The 20,768-nt window shown below is 36.8% G+C and overlaps 3 protein-coding genes across 5 annotated transcripts in view; 2 read left to right on the top strand and 1 right to left on the bottom strand.

Annotated features, from left to right (window-relative positions):
• Positions 1-5,200: 5,200 nt before the first annotated feature.
• Positions 5,201-6,944, top strand: LOC132166025 (Protein kinase superfamily protein). Its single transcript, XM_059576767.2, has one exon. The coding sequence runs from the start codon at positions 5,527-5,529 to the stop codon at positions 6,877-6,879; it is 1,353 nt and encodes a 450-aa protein (XP_059432750.2). The 5' UTR covers positions 5,201-5,526; the 3' UTR covers positions 6,880-6,944.
• A 2,194-nt stretch (positions 6,945-9,138) lies between these two features.
• Positions 9,139-14,721, top strand: LOC132166365 (alpha/beta-Hydrolases superfamily protein). Of its 2 annotated transcripts, XM_059577166.2 has the most exons (11): positions 9,139-9,309; positions 10,460-10,554; positions 10,642-10,734; positions 10,951-11,065; positions 12,092-12,128; positions 12,251-12,320; positions 12,552-12,656; positions 13,477-13,627; positions 13,725-13,807; positions 14,188-14,281; positions 14,375-14,721. In XM_059577166.2, the coding sequence occupies exons 3-11, from the start codon at positions 10,704-10,706 to the stop codon at positions 14,460-14,462; spliced, it is 774 nt and encodes a 257-aa protein (XP_059433149.2). In that variant the 5' UTR covers positions 9,139-9,309; positions 10,460-10,554; positions 10,642-10,703; the 3' UTR covers positions 14,463-14,721. The 2 variants fall into 2 exon arrangements, with proteins under 2 accessions (XP_059433149.2, XP_059433151.2); XM_059577168.2 differs by lacking the exon at positions 10,460-10,554 and having other exon boundaries at positions 9,140-9,309.
• An 814-nt stretch (positions 14,722-15,535) lies between these two features.
• LOC132166590 (deSI-like protein At4g17486) overlaps positions 15,536-20,768 on the bottom strand; it is a 5,655-nt gene continuing 422 nt past the window's right edge. The window contains exons 2-4 of one of the 2 annotated variants that reach the window (XM_059577438.1): positions 16,334-16,621; positions 16,098-16,178; positions 15,536-15,958 (exon numbers count right to left, since the gene is read on the bottom strand). In XM_059577438.1, coding sequence (XP_059433421.1) covers positions 15,825-15,958; positions 16,098-16,178; positions 16,334-16,621 — 503 coding nt within the window. In that variant the 3' untranslated portion in view covers positions 15,536-15,824. Of the gene's footprint in view, positions 15,962-16,097; positions 16,179-16,333; positions 16,622-20,768 lie in introns of both variants that reach the window. The other variant, XM_059577437.2, reaches the window with a different exon arrangement.

Here is a 20,768-nt window from a genome sequence, read left to right as displayed (position 1 = left end):
CACCCCTAGCCCATGGGGTGGCTTGCGGGCCACCCAAGCCCATCTGGGGTGGCTGGCAAGCCCATGGGAGCCACCCCATGGGCTAGGGGTGGCCCGCGTGGCTACCCCAGGCAGATTTGGGGTGGCCAGCGAGCCACCCCATGGCCGAGGGGTGCCCATGCGGCCACCTCCGCCCATTTGGGGTGGCTGCCTTCAATTTTTGTATTTTTTTTTTAACAAAAAAAAAAATTAATTGGTTTTTTATTTTTATTTTTTTAATATTTGGTATAATTTGGTGTAGTCATGTTTTTTCTTTAAATTTAGGTTTAGTTTAATATGTTGAAGTGTCACTTGCTGAGTGGTGGGCACAAAGAGGTGGCTTTGTGCCACCTCCGTATAGAAGTCACTCTCTATATAATAATATATATTTAATATAATGTTTTGGTGTTTTTTGGATTGATTTTAAATTTGTAATGTTTTGGACTTCCTAATGTTGGTGTTTATTTGGATTTGGTTTTCTACGAATTGGATTTGAAATGTTGGTGTTTTAAGCAAATCAGCCCTCACACATATATGCTGCTATTTAATTGCTACTCAATTTTCTTTCAAGCTTTCTTCATCTTCTTATATTTATATGCTAGAACACTCCATGTCTTCCTAGTTGATCACTTTGCCAAAGTACGAAAAAAACATGCTAGAAGTCTAGAACAAATGAAAGACTGCTAGGCCGTGATGCATGTCGTATATATATTATAGGAGAAACTTTAGTTTGCCTCCTTGAACTTCCAGCCAATTTGACAAAACCCTCATTAACTTTCAAAATTTTCACTTTGAACCCCTGAACTTTCAATTTCTATTATTTTTGACCCCTCTCTTAGTTTTCAATGTTAAACTCAAACGATTTGAATTTTTATGCCCATTATACCCTCACCCGAAAACTACACCGTTTTGGACCCCAAAACTACAACACTCACCCACCCAAAAACGATGTCATTTTGGGCATTAAAATTATTATTTAAAAAAAAAAAAAAAAAATTGGCCACCCCCATGGTCGGGTCTGGGGGTGGTCCGACCACACCCAAAAGGCCAAAAAAAAAAAAAAAGTGGGAGGGGGGGATTGGGTATTTTGGGGGTAGCCGGAGCACCCCCAAAAGGCCAAAAATAATAATAATAACAGGAATGGGTTTTGGGCCATATAGGGGGTGGCTGAACCAACCCCTTGGCTGGAGCCACCCCCTCTTTTTTTTTTTTTTTTTAATATTTTTCTTTTTCTTTATATATATATAATTTTGTCTAGCCCAAAATGGTGTCGTTTTGGGCTGGGAGTGGGTGCTATAGTTGTGGACAATTTTGGAATTTCAACTGGCTGATTGAGGGTATAATGAGCATAAAAACAAACCGTTTGAGTTTAACATTGAAAACTAACATAGGGGTTCAAAGTGAAAGCAAATCAAAGTTCAGGGGTCCAAAGTGAGAAATTTGAAAGTTGAAAAAATCGGCTGAAAGTTCAGGGGGCAAACTGAAGTTTCCCCTATATTATACACGACCTCTAGTTTTAGGAGTAACGTTAAATCAAGTGTTTTAACAAGCATGCATACTTATATATATAATGCACAACCTTATTATTTACAATAAAAATCCAAATATTTAAAATCATCCCAAAAAAATAGGCACAAAGAAAGCCCAAAACATTGTCAAAAGCCCATATATAAAAAAAAAGGTTATTGGTTTTAATAACCGCTAACCACCTAAATGGAGCGGTTGTAGTTATTAAAATCCAATAATCACCGTAGGCAATTACAGTTAACGGTTTTAGCCAATAAACGCAACCGCTTATACACCTCTTAATATCTGTGGTCTTCAATGGGTATCGTATATGGTTCACTTGTGAAGTCCCTTTCTAATGCCTAAGAATATATATAATAATATCTTGGTTCCAAAAGTTTACAACGGTGCCAAACTTATGAGTACGTAATATTATAAGGAGGACTAAAGTCTTCTTAAAGTCTTTTAAAGTGTGATGTGACTTTTAAAATTACCATTGAATTTTAAATCATTATTATTAAATTTTGATCTATTGATAATTTTAAAAGTCACTTCACATTTAAGAAGACTCTAGTCCGCCTTCTAGCATTACTCCAAATGTATATATCAAAATATCTAAAAATTTGTTAGGTAAGTTATGTTATTAAAATGACCTTGTCATCGGCCATTTGATGAAAAATCATTATATGCACATATGATGTAATTACACCCTATCTTCATTTGACTATTGTAAAATTACAATTTTATTATCAAATTAAAAAATAAACCCTTTTTGTAGATAAGTGGTGATTAGCTAGCATAAATTTCATACAAATTGATTTGTAGAAAATTCATACAAATTAACTTCTAAAAAGACGTGTCTTTTAAAATATTAAAAAAAAAATATACTTTTCATATTATAAAAATTACATATTATTTTCATATAAAGTAGTTTGTAAGAAATTTGTGTTTGAGAGGGGAGGGAGTAAACTATAGTTTTACAACATGATGAATCATTAGTTATATCACATGTCAATTGACAATTGGTTGTGGCATAGATTTACGTGTGACTCTAACCATTTATGTCAAACAGTTAATAGCAAGACAATTTTCAATAGATTGCTTACCCTAGTGATTTTTTAGATACTTTTTGTCATAGGTAAAAAAAATCTAGAATTTTCACGTGACTTTACAACCTAACAACAATAATATAATTCATCTCTTCAAGAGATAGCTTAATCGACTGAGACTATGCTTAATGAAGCAGAGGTTACTAGTTCGAATCCCCCTCCCCGCTCTTATGCAAACATGTCAAAAAAAATTATAAATAATATAACTCATGCAATGGAAATATCAAGCATAAAAATATATTTAAATATTATAATGCTATACAAGTATTATAAGGACAATGTACCATTTTCGCATATAAATTTATACGAACATTACTACAATATTATAATAATATTTTATTACAACGTATTTTCTATAGAGTAATGCTACCTTAAGCTCATCACATAACTTGACAAGTTTCATAATAAATTACTTACTAAGTCGTGGATTTACACAATTATTTTTTTACTTATAAAACATCTCAATATTTTGCAGATTAACAGAGTGACGCTGGTAGAAAGAGCACTTCGCTTGGATGGAGATGTTAAGCGAATAACTAGCATAAATAGATGGTAGTTGTGAATTACGTAATAATATTCATTGGAAGTTTTAGGTCTATGATAATGATAATGGTTGGTATTCAAAGATATTTGAACCGCATTCCATTATAGTATACTTTGATAGATTAGGTTGGCATGGTGAATCTATCCAACTAAACCAACTACTAGAGAAAAGAAAACCCCACCTTTAAAAATCAAATTTTGAAGAAAGAAAAAAATATTAAAAAACTCAACATTTCTCTTTTACAGTATAAAAATGTGTGATTCATGGCCTATATAATGTTCATCAGTAGACTTGTACTCCTTTCTTAATTTGACTAAAAAAAAAAAAAAATCCGTAGATTTTGGCCTTTGGACTTCAGTATTTTCTTTTTATCAAAGAAGACATTTTCTTCCACAAAGTACAGAATGTTCTTTTATTTAACTCAACCATGAACAAGTCAATATGAGTTAGTTTAACCATATGTGCGTGGCTTTTTTTTTTTTTTTTTTCATCTCGAGCAATTCGGTGCATTATATATATATATATATATATATATTCACAATCACTTGCTGTTTTCTTCTTCATTTCCTTTTTGAATATTGAATTTCTCGTATGGTTGACTTAGTCGTCGTTATCCTCATTTTTCATGCATGTAAAAGTTTACGAAATTATGAATAAGACCATTTACCAATCAGTATTTATAGAGGCAACAACCGACAACGGGTCCTTTTGTGATAATTGGTGATGACTTGGTCAGATATAATTTAGAAAAAAATTACATTTATCCACTCTAATTTTCTTCTTTTTGACAATGTTCTCTTAATATTTTAATTTTTGAAGACATTTAAGTGACACGACAGTTCCAACCAATATTTGAATCAAAAAAGTTATTACATATCTATCTTTTGCTAATCTCTTTTGCAAATTTTATTATTGAATCTGATGTGCAATAATGCCACTTTACTCACTTGAATGGCTCTTACAACATGTCTTACAGAGTGCGATTTCAAATGTCATAAAATGATTTGACTTCTCTCACTAGACATCAATTAGTTTTTAGATGAGATGGTCAAAGACTCAATCCAACAAATGGTATTAGTGACAGGTCATAGGTTCGAGTTGCGGGAGTGTCATTTTGAGGGAGGTATTGTGACTTCCCTCACTAGATATCAATTAGTTTTTAGATGAGATAGTCAAAGACTCAATCCAACAAATAGTATTAGTGACAGGTCATAGGTTCGAGTTGCGGGAGTGTCATGTTGAGAGAGAGATTGTGACTTCCCTCACTAGACACCAATTAGTTTTGGTTGAGGGAGGAATTGTTAAGGTGCAACAATGCCACTCTGCTTACTTAGACGACTCTTAGAACATGCCTTGCAGTGTGCGATTTTGAATGCCATAAAAGGATTTAGCTTCCTTCACTAAACACCGATTAATTTTTAGATAAGATGGTCAAAGACTCGATCCAACAGATTCAATTGTGAATTTACATATCTCTCGTACGGAGATGGACAAAAGATGAAAATGAAACATTTCTCTTGAATCAATAATTGTTAAACTAAAAGAATTTAAAGGTTGGTTGGGACTGATACGTTAGCATTGTATGATGGTTGTGAGATAAAAATGTGGTATATAACATTAATTGGAGTAAATATAATTAGAGTAATGTTACACACCGCAAAAACTTCTCACAAGTTTCCTTCAAAATTAATGCGACAGGGTCTAGTGCCATTTGGATTAGTTTTTTGTTAAAAGAAATATTCAACAATTATTAAACCTTACCAAGTCAACTTTGTGAAATACTAATGCAGTTATGTAGCAGTATTCAATATTGTTAACCCCATAATTTATTTTATCTGTGACACATATGTGATCCTATTAAATATATTGTTCTGCAGATGGAAGCAAAAGCTATAAAGGAAACTAGGGGCAATTTAATTATTTTAAACCATTAGATTATTGAATAAAATCTTTTTAAATTATGAAACAGAAAGGGCTTAATATGTTATTTTATTATATGTTTGTGGGAATTGCTAGTGGGTTTCTAGATGAGACTTTGTTTTCTGCAAAAATCTGAACTGAATCATTGACCAATAAAAAACTAATTGATAGAAAAAGATTTATGAATAAATGAAATCAAAGGGGCAGGGTGTCATTCCATTAATAAGCAAGACAAATATTAGGTGCACTTCTTGGTAGTTTCTTTTGAAACATGCAAAGTAAAAATCAAACACTTGAAGCAAAATTACAAAAGGGTCAACAGCTGGCCAATTTGAATCTGGAAATGGCCAATCTTTCCTTCGTATGAATCCTTCACAAAAGAGATGAAAGCTTCTACTCAGAATCAGAAACAACAGCGATGAAGCTTTGATGGAGGACAAGAAAGCAAACATAGTTGCTGTTACAACAGTTGTTGCCCTCATTATTCTCATCATAGTTTCTCGTGTCGTTCTCGAGCTTTCCAAGGCTTTCTTCCTCATTTGCGGGGCGGGTGTTGCAGTGATTCTTGCTGTGTTTGCATACCTGATAATCAGACGCCATTATAACCGGAGGAGAATGTTGATGGAGTCAAGATTGGTCTCAGAAGGCAGAGAGCTTCGAACAGAGTACAGTTTTCTCAGGAAAGTTGCTGGGGTTCCGACAAAGTTCCGGCACAAGGATCTGGAGGAAGCAACGGATCATTTCCGGTCACTGGTAGGCCAAGGAGCTTCCGCAACCGTTTTCAAAGGGATCCTAAACGACGGCACTGCGGTTGCTGTGAAAAGGATTAACAATGGAGAGGAGCGCGGGGAGAAGGAGTTCAGATCGGAGGTTGCAGCCATTGCAAGCGTGCAGCATGTAAATCTCGTGCACCTTCTTGGGTATTGTTGCAGTCCTGGGATGCCTCGGCTTCTTGTTTATGAGTTTATCCCAAATGGGTCTTTGGATTGTTGGATTTTCCCAAGAAGGGAAACCCAGAACCGGCGTGGCGGGTGCTTGTCGTGGGAGTCAAGGTACAGAGTTGCCGTTGATGTTGCTAAAGCATTGTCTTATCTCCACCATGATTGCCGGTCAAGGGTCTTACACCTTGATGTGAAGCCAGAAAATATACTTCTGGATGAGAATTACAGAGCAATTGTGGCGGATTTCGGCCTCTCGAAGCTCATGGGAAAAGACCAAAGCAGAGTATTAACAACAATCAGGGGAACCAAAGGGTACTTGGCGCCAGAGTGGCTCTTGGAGCAGGGGGTTTCTGAAAAATCTGACATCTATAGTTATGGCATGGTCCTTCTAGAGATGATTGGAGGGCAGAGGAATGTTTGCTTGATAGGAAATGATGAAAACAGGGCTGAAAAGAAATGGCAATATTACCCTAAAATTGTGAATGAGAAAATGAGACAAGGGAAGCTGATGGAAGTTGTTGATCAAAGGGTACTTGAAGGTGGAGGCATTGATGAGAAGGAGGTGAGGAGATTGGTTTATGTAGCTTTGTGGTGCATACAGGAGAAGGCTAGGCTGAGGCCTACCATGGCTCGAGTGGTTGAGATGCTCGAAGGCCGGACCGCCGTCGACGAGCCGCCGGAGACTCGAATGATTATTGTTGATTTACTTTCAATAGATGAAGATACCACAGATGGTCATCACAGGAGAAAGATTGCTGCAATGGCACCACACCTAGTAGACTCTAATCTTCCTTCTACATCTACATGCTCTTTTGCTATGTCTATTATATCCCCAAGGTAGCTCCAACAATGAGAAACCTCTTGCTTCCCTCAGGATTGATTAAATTCTTCATACTTTCAAGTTTTCATTCTTGTTCTTGGCAATTGTTTGCACATAATAGAGTATGATGACCATACTTGTTCAGTTTCTCCACACAGAATAATTTTTTCATAAATTATCTGCATAATTAGAATATATTGGAAGTAATTTATCTGTTTCACAATATCTTTTGGGTAATCATCACATCAGAAGGCCCGCATGGGCTGTATGGGCTGTTGACATTATTGTGCAAGTAAAAGAAGGCAAGAGCCACAAACCCCCCCCCCCCCCCCCCCCCACACCCACCCAATTAAGGCGTGGTGTACCTCCATAATTGATGTAGGGTTGGTGGTTGGAAACTTGGAAGTGGCGTGTTTGGTTCACTTATGGGTTTATACCCGTTTGGATCAACTCAAACATGCCGATTTAGTTAAACAGATTAAATTCTTTAATTGTAATTAGTGGGTGATATGACACAATCCACTTAATCCGTTCAATAAACAAGTCGAATTGGGTTGACCCGACACGAATAGCCCATTTAATAAATGGGTTGTGCTTGGTTGATCCAAACCTGATTCATTTGACCCGTTTCGACTTCTATATGAATTTAAATGTAAAATAATAATAATAATAAGAATACTAATAATAATGATTTATATGAGTTTATCAATTTTAAAAATGAATTTATATAAATTTCAGCTTTTTAAGGTTTTGTCTTTTAAAATAATTAAATTTATACTAATTATGTGAATCAACCATAAATTAAGCAAGTTGAATCGGGATTAACCCTTTTATCAAACAGGTTAATTTGGGCCAACCCAAATTTACAAAAACTCGATTATACAAAATCATAACTCTCTAATTTCTTGTTGAGTTCATGTCGGATTCATATGTCGTTGAGTTTAATATCATATTAAATTACCATGTATTTCAAAGTATAAAGTAATGAAAAGTAAATTTAATCATTTAACTAATATTATAACAAGGCATGTTATGTTTAAATGTGTAACAATATCAACTTGATGCAATCTTTTTTAAATGCGTTTAAATGTGTGCATCTCCCATGTTACCAAATTAGGATTATATGGGCTGAAAGTGACATGAGTAGCCAAGTTGCCTGTTGAGTGTTGTCAATGGTGGTGAGTTGTGGTGGCAAATGACAACAAATTGTAGCCCTATTGACCCGCTACCTTGAGTCTCATTGGGTGGCTTTTAATTTTCAACAGGAAGAGTTGTTTTTTATCGAAATTTATACCAAGCCTTATGGAGGACTTTGAATGCAAATCATGATTGGAATTGTTAATTTCAGTCAATTGGTGCAAGTTTGGGGAAATCATATATAAAATGACAGATAAAAAGACAAATCGGAATCTTAAAACCACCATTCCAACAACCAAAGAAGATGTTTAATTTTCTCCGGTTTCTTTCCTCTCTCTCTTTTGTTTTCTCATCTACCAAACGGAATGTTCATCTCTACAACATCCTGCAGCCTCATCGGAGATATATTAGAAAGTATGGGTTTCAACTTGTCACCTTGAGAGCTTCAAGATGGTCTTTTTTGGCTCGGTGGATAATATTTTACAACTCTATTAAAGCATTGTAAGTTGTGACACAAACCAATCACCAAAAAAACCACATAGGGTGGTAGTTTAATGGTCTCAAGGAAATCCCCATGAGGTTGGTCATATACTAGGCCTGCAATGGGAATCTCTTAGCTTATTAGTGTTAGTCACCTTATGCCCCATTGATGCCTTGATGGGGCGGGTGTTAAGTTATGGTTCGGTCGGTTTTGAGAGAATGCTTGCAGTTCTCACCGTTTAGGCCCCTCCTGAACGACACTCTGCGGGTTAGTGCAACTATAGTCACATTTAAGTAAGATATCTACAATTGGCCTTTCCTTTCAACTTTTTAATCTATAAAAAATAATAATAAAAAAATTTAAATAAAAAAAAAAAAGAAAAAAAAAAAAGAAAAGAAGAAAAGAAAAGAAACGAACGGGACCATCCTAGCTAAAAAACTGGGGAGAGGGGGGGGGGACCGGATTCCAGGCTCCTCAGTCCTCGCAATGGGATTGACTTGCGTATAGAACACCGTGGCCGAATTTTGGTCTCCACCAAGCAATTTTCAGCACGTGGCAGATGCATTTGTATTGTCGATTCCCATCTAAATTCTAGCATAAAAAAGTTTCAAGGATTTGAATCGACGGTCCAAAATTCTGAAAGACGTATGAGTTTTGACCGCACTGCATTTTGTCCTTGGTGGCAATCGGCAGTCCTAGTAGGCCATCCGTGCGGTCACGATAGCAAGAAGTATGAAGCGACAAAACACACAAAATGATATATATTGACGACAGTTGAGGGGGGGAGAGAGAGAGAGAGATTGTGATGCCTCGGAGCCTCCGCAGCGATTGAGGTTGGTGTTAGTTTCTCAAACCCTAGATACCCATTTATGTTTTAGCTGTTTAATTTGTTTCCATTTCTGTCTTGTAATTTTGTATATGCAATATCGTATTTGTGCTTGTGTTTGGTCAGTGTGGAGTTACTAGGAGTTGAATTTTTGTTTACCGAGTATTGGGTATAATTTGGTTTATTATCTTTTTATGTTATTTGAAATTTTGGATTTTTAGTTGTGTTTATGATGTTGATCAATATTTCTTGTATTTATTGAAGATTTATTGTCAAGTTAAACAATTCCCTGATTCTTCAACCATGGGTTAAGCTGCCTCGGCAGGCTTGCCAATCTCCAGGAACTTTTTCATAGTGGCTCCATTCCAGGCCTCATATTTACTTCTTCAACATGATGCCCAAGATACCATTTTTAGGAAATTGACTAATGCTCACTTGTAGTATATTTTCATGATATGTAGGTGCTGTTTGGTTAGCAATTTGAAGGATTTTTTTTTTTTTTTTTTGTATTGCTTCTCAAGCTATCAATCATCAAAGAAAATTTCGCTTTAAAAATCCATACCAGAGCTTTCGAAATGCTATCCACATGGTGCCTACATGTTTAGTATTACAATTCAGTAATGGGTAAATTAAATATGTGGACAGCCTTACATGTCAGCATAAGCAAAATGAATGGAAAATTAAATTTTATTTTCTAGAAAATTGATGTGCTTCCAAGCATCCAGATTGAAGTTTGTAATTTGCATGTATGCTAATTGCAATATCGTGAATAACACAATGTTACAGTGTACAGTAGAAAAAATAAGGGAGAATAAATGGTTGACTGGAACTAGTAACTTAAGTTTTATTCAAATTAGTATCTTTTTTGTTCTGAATATAATTTATTCTGGGTTTTCATTTTTTTGTTTTCAGATCTATTTATGTGCTTAGTAACTCACATGGTTTAAAACTACCTAAATATTAAACAAACGAGAAGCATTTTATTTAAAATATTTAATGATGTACGTTTGGGTTTTCATCATAGGATAATCCTTAACATATCAACTTGGGATATTCTTTATAGTTTATTTATTTATTATTTTTATTTTTATTTTTATTGGTAAGTTATGCACATACCTGTAGAACCTACGACCTCACCATCCACTTGATTCTTACAGAGGAAGCTACATTTGAGCCAGAACTCATTGGCTGGGTATTCTGGATAGTGGGTCACCTAGTCTTAGTGGAGACCCTAGGTCACTGTAGCCACCAGGTGGGCACACTAGTGATTGTTGTTAAGAACACTATACAGAATTGTATTCAGATAGCAAATGAGAACTTCTGTGTTTCTGTTGTGCAGGATCTGTGTTCTTCTCAATTGCTATAGGTGGTTTGGTTAGTGCAGTTTTCTGGGGGGCTAAGATGAGCTTTACTGGCCCTTCAGTGGGTTCTGGTTAGTTTATTTCCCTTGCTTTGTCTTGCTTTAGTCTGATAAAGATGAAGTTAATAGTTAGTGTACTTCTGTTATAGACTCATATATGCTCTTTGATTGTTTTTTGGCTGAATATATCTGGGTTTTCTTTGTGTGGAGGAGTGCATTGACCATACAAACTGAGTTTCTGTTCTTTTTATTTCTTCTCTTTGCTATTTATGGTAATTTCTACTTCAGGTGGTCGAACTGCTAGAAGGGTATTTGAGTTTGGAAGAACCTATGTGGTGAGACCTAAAGGTAGACACCAAGCCACTGTAGTTTGGCTACATGGACTTGGTGATAATGGCTCAAGGTATTACCTTATTTCCCATTGCTTTGTGTAGTTGATGTTTAACCTGTTGTTCCTAGTATTGGTATATAGGTGGTTTTCCATTTTTATTAGATTGTGTTGTAATTTTGTTTTTCTAGTTTCTTCCTGGTTGGTCAGAGAAAAAGAGAGGAATTAATAAGTTTCAAATTTCTTTCCCATGGTTTGCATCCGCACTTATCTAGAGATTTATAATTCAGTTTTTTTACCTTTAGAATTTGAATTGTTAAAACAAGAATGACATTTGTATGTTTATGTGCGTGTGTTGTTGTATGTAACAATTTCTAATTCCAAACTTTTCATATCTTCTCAACCCCCACCCCCGAGGTTTTGACTAGATAGCTATTTTGTTATTAAGGAAAAGAAAATCATGGCCAAAATCTTGTTGACCTCCAGTCCTTTAAGTACTGTGAGTCTCTCTGTTTATTTATATATATATATTAACTGCAGTTAAATTCATCTTCTAATTGATATACATAGGGGTCATGGCAGCATTGTGAATTGGGTAGAATCATAGAATACCATCCTCCTCCCCCCTCCCCCCCATCCAAAAAAAGAGAGGAAAATTATGGCATTGTTAACATCAGTTCTTAAATAGAGGATGTTTTGAGTGTGTATGATTGGCTGTGTTTGCTGCCATAGGGCTGATAGGTCAACACAATTTAAGTTGCGTTTTCAAGATTCCAAAATGTCTTATGTTTGTTTGTGGTAACTTCAACTGTATTCTCAATACTGGTTTCCAATTTCAAAATATGTTATTTTGTCGAGCTTTAAGCCTAATGCAAAGGTTTCCGTTTCACTTGGAACTGAATCAGCCCATTGTGTTTCCATTGTGTTTCTGTTATAGCTTTGCTTAAGTAAAGTTAAGTTTTCTCAGCACTCGTTTAAGATAAGGGCATTTTGAAATTCAAATATATCCGACTGGGAGGACCTACATTGGAATTTCCATTTCTAGTTCAACAGCGGTCTAATTTCTCATATATGTTTTGCTTTTCTTTTTGTTTTTCACAGCTGGTCCCAGCTATTGGAGACCCTTTCTCTTCCAAATGTAAGGATACGTAAATCTATTTATCAGGAACAATTGCAACTTTTTATTTTTACATTCCGCTGATTGAAGGATGAATTCTGTTTCAGTAAACTTTCATGTACTATTCTGATTATAATATGCAGATCAAATGGATATGCCCTACTGCTCCTACCCAGCCAATTACTGTTTTTGGTGGCTTTCCTTCCACTGCTTGTAAGTATACTTGCTTTGGAAAACCTGATTATATTTGTTTTTCATTTTATGTCTTCATAATACCTGTTTGCTAAAATATGTAGAGGTTGTACTATGGATTTCAAAATTAGAAGGAAAAACTATGTAGAGTAGAAATTTTCTGTGAAGGAAGGAAGTGAAAGTGCTCTTTGTTGGGACCTGGAGTTTACTCCTATTGATACTAATCTGAAGTGCTAATATAATGCAAATCAGGGTTTGATGTGGGAGACCTGTCAGAAGATGCTCCTGATGATTTGGAGGGTTTGGATGCTGCAGCAGCACATGTTGCAAATTTGTTGTCAACAGAGCCCACTGACAGTAGGTTTCCTCTAGCAGCTTTGTAGAATGTGTGTGTGATGACGCTATAATCTTGGCAGTACCTTTACTGGTTGAAAAGTTTTCATGAATATTACAATTGATTGCTGGACATCTCTAGCGTTAGAATATTGCATCGGCTAGTCTAACTCTTACTAGTTTCCTCTCTCTCTCTCTCTCTCTCTCTCTCTCCTATTTCAAGATGTCACTTTTGTTTTCCTTTATTTATGTTTTCTTGATGATCACGTGGAGCATAAGAACTTAAATGTTGCTGGTCTTGATAGAACTTGTAAACACTGTGTTTTAGATAATAATAGTTTTTAATGAGTTCTTTTATATGTACAAGCATTGTGTTTACGGGGTTATCAATTTTTTGAATTCCACACTAGGCTAAAAGGTTACTGTGTTGTCCTATGGATATGAATTTTTCACTTGTTGAAAACAAAGAACTGATGCATATTAAATTGTTTTGTTGTGCACATATGACTTGAAAAGAGCACATTTTGTTTTCAAAGACTAAACAAGGATATGGCATTCCTTATTTATGCCATTTTTAATTTAAATAATTATATTCCTTATTTGTGCCATTCTTAATTTAAATAATTATATTTAAGTTTTCTTATGTCATTGATAGTGATGACTGCATTTTTTATGCTGCCATTCTTCTTAGAAATTAATGTATATTTACGAATGCTATGAGAAAGAAATTGGATGGATTTATTACCCATTGGATGTCCTATTGCAACCTTGGTTTTTTAATTTTGTGAAGTGCGGCTTATTTTGTTTCATAATTTTGATAGCGTTCTATGTATTACTTTTGCAGTTAAACTTGGCGTTGGAGGCTTCAGTATGGGTGCAGCTACTGCCCTATACTCTGCATCCTGCTTCACTCAAGGAAAATATGGGAATGGCAACCCATACCCAGCCAAATTAAGTGCAGTTGTTGGCCTGAGTGGCTGGCTTCCTTGTGCAAAGTTTGTATCAACAATTTGTCTTACTCATCTCACTTTTGCACTGTTTCTTTTTGCAATTAAGTTTGATACCTGTGGTTATGAGTTATACTCTTTTCAGGACCTTGGCTAACAAGTTACAAGGGGTGGACGAAGCTGCAAGGCGTGCTGCATCCTTGCCCATTTTGCTCTGTCATGGCAAAGGTATTCATAATTTTTTGTCATATTCAAACGTTACGTTTGGGGTTTTATTTTCATTTAATTGTGAAACACGCCAAATGTTTGGAGTGGAGATAAGTTGCTTCATACTTTGGGGGGTATTGTTGTAGCTCAATATTTTCAAGTTCTTGGTTGCTGAGACCATGGAAATTTAACTAAAACTAGAAACTTATATTTTTTAATTTGCCTTGGTGTGAAATAATTTGTGCTAGAATGCTCATCATCAATACCATAGATGTCATGCCAGTGGTAGTTCCATCCTTTGCATTGCTGTAGGGTTTTCCATAATTTAAGCACTGACATGGCAGCTATTATGGTTTAAGCTGCAGCAATTTGTGAAATGATGCAGATATGGTTTGTTTCAGGTGATGATGTGGTTCCTTATAAATTTGGTGATAAATCCTCACGAGCCCTGGGTTCAAGTGGATTTCAGGACGTGTCATTCAAAAGCTATAATGGGTATGTAGTAGGAGATTCCTAGCAGCTGAAGCAATTGTTAATTTTGATAAATAGGGAGCAATTTTACGAGTATTTTGTTTGAAATATCCACAGGCTTGGCCACTACACAATCCCTGAAGAGATGGATGAACTCTGTGGTTGGCTAACTTCAAAGTTGGGGCTTGAGGGGAGCTCTTCATAAGATGTTGTAATTTGTAAATCTTGAGTGAGAGCAAGCGAGCAAGGAAAAGACAAAAGAGGGAACATTTGTCTACAGTTCTAAGCAACAAAAGTGGGTTGCCAATTGTGGTTTGGGGTGTTGTGATATACACATTACTTTGTCATTGGTCTCTGGTATTTAATATTATTATTTTGGCGGGCTTGCACCTAGATAAACCATGTGTATGTGAATTATAATGGCATTTATTTGGGTCATTATTAAGCTGTTTGGAATTTATTTTTTGGCATCCCATCTTATGAGAGGGTCTTCTGTGTAACCGTTGCACAAAACTAGGGTTTGAGTCTGACACATCAACATTGAAGAAAAATTGCAAAAAAAATATGTGTGCAAAACACTGGATTGTTTCTCTCAAACACCACACGCATCTATTGTTGCCGCCGATGCCGCCTCTAGCAGAGAGAGAGGGAGAGAGTTTCAGCGGAGAGAGAGGGAGAGAGATCCCGTCACTGGTGGGTGGCCATGGGAGAAAGAGATAGGGAGAGAGATCCGGCAGCTGGAGGTGGATCGCGGCCAACCCCCGGGCCACAGGCTGCCCATGGGGGTGGCCCCACGCCACCCCCACCACTTCTGGGGTGGCGCGCAACCACCCCCGACACCCTCATGAGCTGTTGTTCTTCCTCTGCACCCTTTTAATTTTTTTTCTATTTTATTTTTTAAAATGAGAGAAGATGAATTATTCTGGTATTTTGTTCTCATTTTAAGTTTGTGTAATAAGCTGATATGGCAGTTGATGAATGATGTGCACAAAACTCCTCTATGCACTGACCACACTGAAATTATTCTTCCATCTTATACCTTCTCCATCACCACCACCATCAAATCCAATTTTGAGACGATACACAAGTCATGGTAGGGTACGCAGCGAGACTTGCACTCTGGTACTCCATGAACTAAACTTAATTTTTTCCAAAAAACTTGGATTAAATTAAAATGAAGTAATATCTTAAGAACTAAATTTAATTTTTTCCAACAAAAAAAAATACACTTTGTTAAAACAATTAACAGCACTCATTTTTTCCAAACCAAGAAAGAGGTTCACCAAAATGCTTCAAGAAATTGGAAGCAGACAGCCATATTCTTTTATTTCCAAGCTCGTGAGATACATTACAGAATATTCAGATAGAGAGACAATTTCCGACTTCCAAAAAGGCCCGTACAAACCAATTACAACAACCTACACCTACTTCGTAGTCATATCTTTCAGTTCTAAACAATTGAAATAAACATGAAAGACAAATAGTGGTAGAATGAGGAAAAAAAATAATGAAAAATCGAATCAAACAATGGTTTCAGAAGTGGAAGATTCTTTTCCCCGGTTCAGTATCACTTCTGTACCTCTTTGACAAAGGACACGTCACCGCTCACAGCCAATGGGGACAGCAGGCTCTTCTCGTGATCATCATCAATTTCTGTCGACTCACGGGCAGTGGTGGTTGATAGGCATTCCGTACCATCTTCTTCTGAAAGCAACCAAGAAAGAAGGAAGTTTGCAAATGTGAATAGCAAAGGAAACAGCTGAATTATATATGGAGTAGATGCAGGCAGAGTCAAAAAACAAAATCATAGAGATGAAGGATTCAAAAAGAGACTGCTCACCTGAACAGTCGTGGTATTCAGGCAGCTGTTTGACAGTAGATACTTGGAGGCTTTCAGGAAGCAGACAACTACATAAAGAACCTGAAATTTTAACAAAAAGGTTCACTTATAGGGATTTTGATATATTATAAGAATAACCATGTCGGTAAAAATGCTACTCCTTTCACATTCCAGGAAAAGGAGAGTTCAAAGAGCATGAAGTAATGGAAGATCAGTCAACATAAAATTCTTCATACCTAGACGGGCAAGCCGATTCACCCACCCTGGGATGTGCTTTCCTGTCAATCTCCACGAGATGTCATCTGTAAAATGGTTGCAATTCTTGGAAATGAGGTGATAGGTATCCCCATGATACTCAGAAGCTGCATTCTCAATAAATGTCCGGAATTCAGACGGAAGCATGGTTATGCGCCCCAATGAGATGGAACTTCGGTAAATAAAACCCGGGCAACTCTTCGGTTCCACTTCAAAAACTCCACTTGCTGGGAAGTCATGAGCTCCAAATCCATACTCCTTACCATGGACTGTTCGCACACATGGACACAGATAGTGTAGTTCATTAGATTTAGAAGGAATAACAACAGTAACAACAAATCTATAATGAAGAAAATTGCAAGGAAAATTCTCGTCAATACTTCACAAGTCTTTCAAAACAGAAGATTGATAATCTAGCATTAATTTGTATAAAACTAGTCTTTAAAACACCAGTATCAACGTATTAAAAAGAACCATAACTTAGAAACTTCTGTGTTAATTGAAAAGCCTTCATACATGGAACTCAAATTAAACAAATCAGAGTCCTGTACATTCAAAATGACAGTTCTTTCATAACTCAAACTTATACAAGAGACCTAGAATGTTTACTCTATCTAGTTGGTTATAAACTTTTCCCCCAAACTACCAGTCAATTTTCAATCTCTCCTCTAAACTTTAAATTTCTGCAATTGATCCCCTCATTTGAAGAATTTGCTTCAATGTCTACCCACATCAAAACCAGGAATAAATTTGGTTAGAAAACCCATGTACCCTGCACATGCTTCCTTGCTATGTGCAGTAACTACAATCCCCCTCCATGGTTTTGATTAGGTTCAGGGCAGTGGCAAATTATAACCTCATCTCCAATGCCATCATCACCACTGAGGAGGGGAGAAATGCCTATCTTTTACCGTGTGCACATAGGGCCCAAATAGTAATGCTTTATACTGCCTAGTGCCATCGCATATCTGGATAACCATTCGGCTTTAGTTGCAGAGCTGGTCTGAGTTGCATTCATTGAATCATTATTGCATGCGTTTGCATAGAGGTCGTCTATTGCCTCGTTCTACAATCAATCTGTCATGGAACCCACCCAATTTGACACTTTTAGCAAGTAATTGCAAGACCAACTGAAGGTCATCCAAGGCGAACTAGAAACTCTCCAAGACCAAAGGACCTGCCAAGCTCAGACAAAAGATCTCTTTGAGATGGTTGAGTCAAGAGAGGTTTCTCATCAAATGAAAGGTTACAATGAGGGTGAGACCTCCCATAATGGAGGCCATTGCAAGCTTGTCCTTCAGGGCCAAGGTGGTGGTACAAGACATGACTACCACCATCAGAATCATGGTCACCAAAATTAAGCTGACCCTGATGAGAGAGTCATGGGACACATCAAAGTGAAAGCCCCTACTTTTGATGGTAATCTAGACCCATGGGCTGTCACCATGTGGGCACGTGACATAGACCACTTCTTTGAATGGTCCAATTTATCAAAAAACAGGAAAATCCGATTTGCTAAGATGAAACTCAGTGGTAGTGCCCAACTTTCTGGGAGAGAGTCGAGGAACACTCCTCATTAGGAGGAATGAGCCTCCTATCACTGACTCAGTTGCAAGAATCTAAAACTTCAAGAGAAATACTTACCCCAATGATATCGAGGTAACCTTTTGGACCAATGGAACAACCTAAGGTAAGGAAATAGACATGTCACTAACTATGTTGCATAATTTGATGTGTATAAGATGAGATGTGTTGTAGTCTAAGATGAAGCAATGACCCTAAGTAGGTTCAGGAGAGACCTGAACGATGACCTCAAGAAGGAACTTGACCAAGCGTATACCTTAGTCCAAGATTATGAGTAGACTACCAAAACCCAATTTATGAGGCACACTAACACCCATAACACAACCACCAAGTCTCTGCTTTTGGAGAGCACTTCCTTGTTAGGACCTCCATCTTCAAAACCCAACCCTACTAGGGATCCTGCTTGTTTTAAGGATGACAAAGGAAAAGACGTAGCTAATGAAAGCCACAAGATGCATTCTAGGGTTGAGTGCTTCAAGCGCTGGGTTTCGGTCATGTTGCATCTAATTGAACCAACAAGACCCTTATCATTAATGGGAAGGAGCACGTGAGTGAAACTGAAGGCATTGAAACACTGATCTACGAGCTTAACCTTGATGAGTTTGAGGACTTAGATGATGATTGCTCGGCCAGTCCTAACCATCTAGGTTGCATTTGAGCTACCTCATTTCACTTGGGTCAGCCAGAGAATGGTCTTAAAGTTGATCCCGTCAATAGGTCTATAGTCATGAGTCCATTTGAAGTTGTGCATTGTTATAAGCCTAGGATACCTTTATACATTTTCCTGATGTCCCTACATGCTAGAGTTTCTAAGTCAGCCAACGCATTTGCACGACATGGTCATGATTTGCATAAAGAGACTAGTAAGCGTATTCAAGCAACTCATGCCTAATATAAAATTGAAGTTGACTTATGCAAACATCCCAATGAATTCAACACAAAAAATGATATCATGGTCTAGATTAGATTCGAATAGTTTCCACTTGGATCTGTTCGAAAATTGCAAACTCATAGTGTCGTGCCTTTCAAAGTGTTGAAATGGGCCCAGCTAAATGCGTTTGTCATTGATGTTCCGCCGGATCCTGATACTAGCTCCACATTTGCTTAAACAATTCGCAGCATTATTCCAGACAGTCCTTTTGAGGAACCTCCCCCTTTCCCCAACACCCATCCTATACATGATCCTGTACAACGATCCTTCACACCAGCACATAAACAAAATATTGATGTTTTTTAAAATGAGCAGGTCTTTGTTTTTTTGCCAGGAATGGATGATTTTAATGTTTCCTAGTCCGTTGGAAGGGTCGACCAGACTTAGACCATACATGGATCCCCGAGGACACATTGCAGCAGTTAATTATGATCTATTGGAGTACGACTAGATCTACCAAGAGCTACACTCGACAGGATCGAGTTCTTCCCACCCCAGGAAAGTTGATGGGAACACTAGACATGAGCCACAGATCACACCAGCTCATGACCTTGTGAATGGGTGATTAAGGGCTGGATTATTATTGAGCTTTTATTAGTTTGCATTTTATTTGCTTTATTGTTTATTTTTCAAACTGGTTGTTATATTTTTATTTTGGGACTTTCTGTTATTTTAATGGGCCATTAGCGCAAGTACAGCTAGGGTTAGGGTAGGGTTTAATTCCTAGTCTATCTAAACCTAATTTTCTTTGTATTCAGCAGCTTATGATGAATTAAGAAAATTGAACAACTGTTTGTTGTCTCTCCTCTTTCTCTTTCTCGAGCTTCTTCTTCTCTCGTTTCTTTTCTCTTCCCTTCTCAGCTTTTTCCTCCCTTCAAACTTTCTTCCCAGTTGCTTGTTGTTCCGCATTGTAACCCCTTGCCTTCCTACCGAAAGTCATTTTCGCTAAAAATAAAGCACAATATTTCACATTTTCTTTGAGGTGTTTCACTGACTTTTACATTTAAAGGCACAAGCCTCAGCTAAGGGATTGAGATCCCCTAGAATTCCCTTTAAATTTGATATTCTCAAATTCATAAATCTCAACCATTCATCTCATCTAAGCATCTAAAATAAGCAATGTTTCAGCATTTAATGAGAAAATTTAATAAGGAAGTTACCCTCAAGAAATTTAATAAGCTATGTTTCCTCATTAAATGCTTAAACATAGCTTATTTTAGACGCTTAGATGAGATAAACGGCTGAAATTTATAAATTTGAGAATTTCAAATTTAAAGGAAATTCTAGGGGATCTCAATCCTCAGCTGAGATGACTTCTAAAGGCAAGCCCAATTATGTGACAGGTGGGTACCTACACCAGCTACGAAATTACCACACCCATATATATATAATCCACCTCTTAATTAGTCACCACAAAACTGAAGTACTTAACAATGGCATACAAAAAAAGCATCACTAGCAAGCATGAGCTCAGTGCCATTTGTAAATTACTAAATCATAAGTTTTTATCGGCCAATAACCACTACATCATAAACAAATGAAAACCATGCTAAAACTTGGATACAACTCATTTCAAACCAAATGTTGCGCATGCATACAACTCAATTCAGAACAGAAAGATAGCACCCACGATTTCCGAATCAAATGTTGACCAATTAATTCAATTCCTTGCATTAAAAAAAAAAATTATACTTCAATTAAAAGGACTATTCGAATAATGATTTTGAGCAAATCCACTGTCCACAAGGCAATATACCAGATGGGGGAAAAAGATAAAGATAAAACATGAACCAAATATATTGCATAATAAACAGAGAAAAAGAAGGGGAAAAAAAAACCTACCCAAATACAACAAATTAGACCAACTCCCAAATCACCAAAACATTTCAGAAAGCAGGAAA

Source organism: Corylus avellana, chromosome 11, assembly GCF_965113065.1.
Source record: "Corylus avellana chromosome 11, dhCorAvel1.hap1.2, whole genome shotgun sequence".
NCBI lineage: Eukaryota > Viridiplantae > Streptophyta > Magnoliopsida > Fagales > Betulaceae > Corylus > Corylus avellana.
This window is presented reverse-complemented; position numbering and strand designations above follow the sequence as displayed.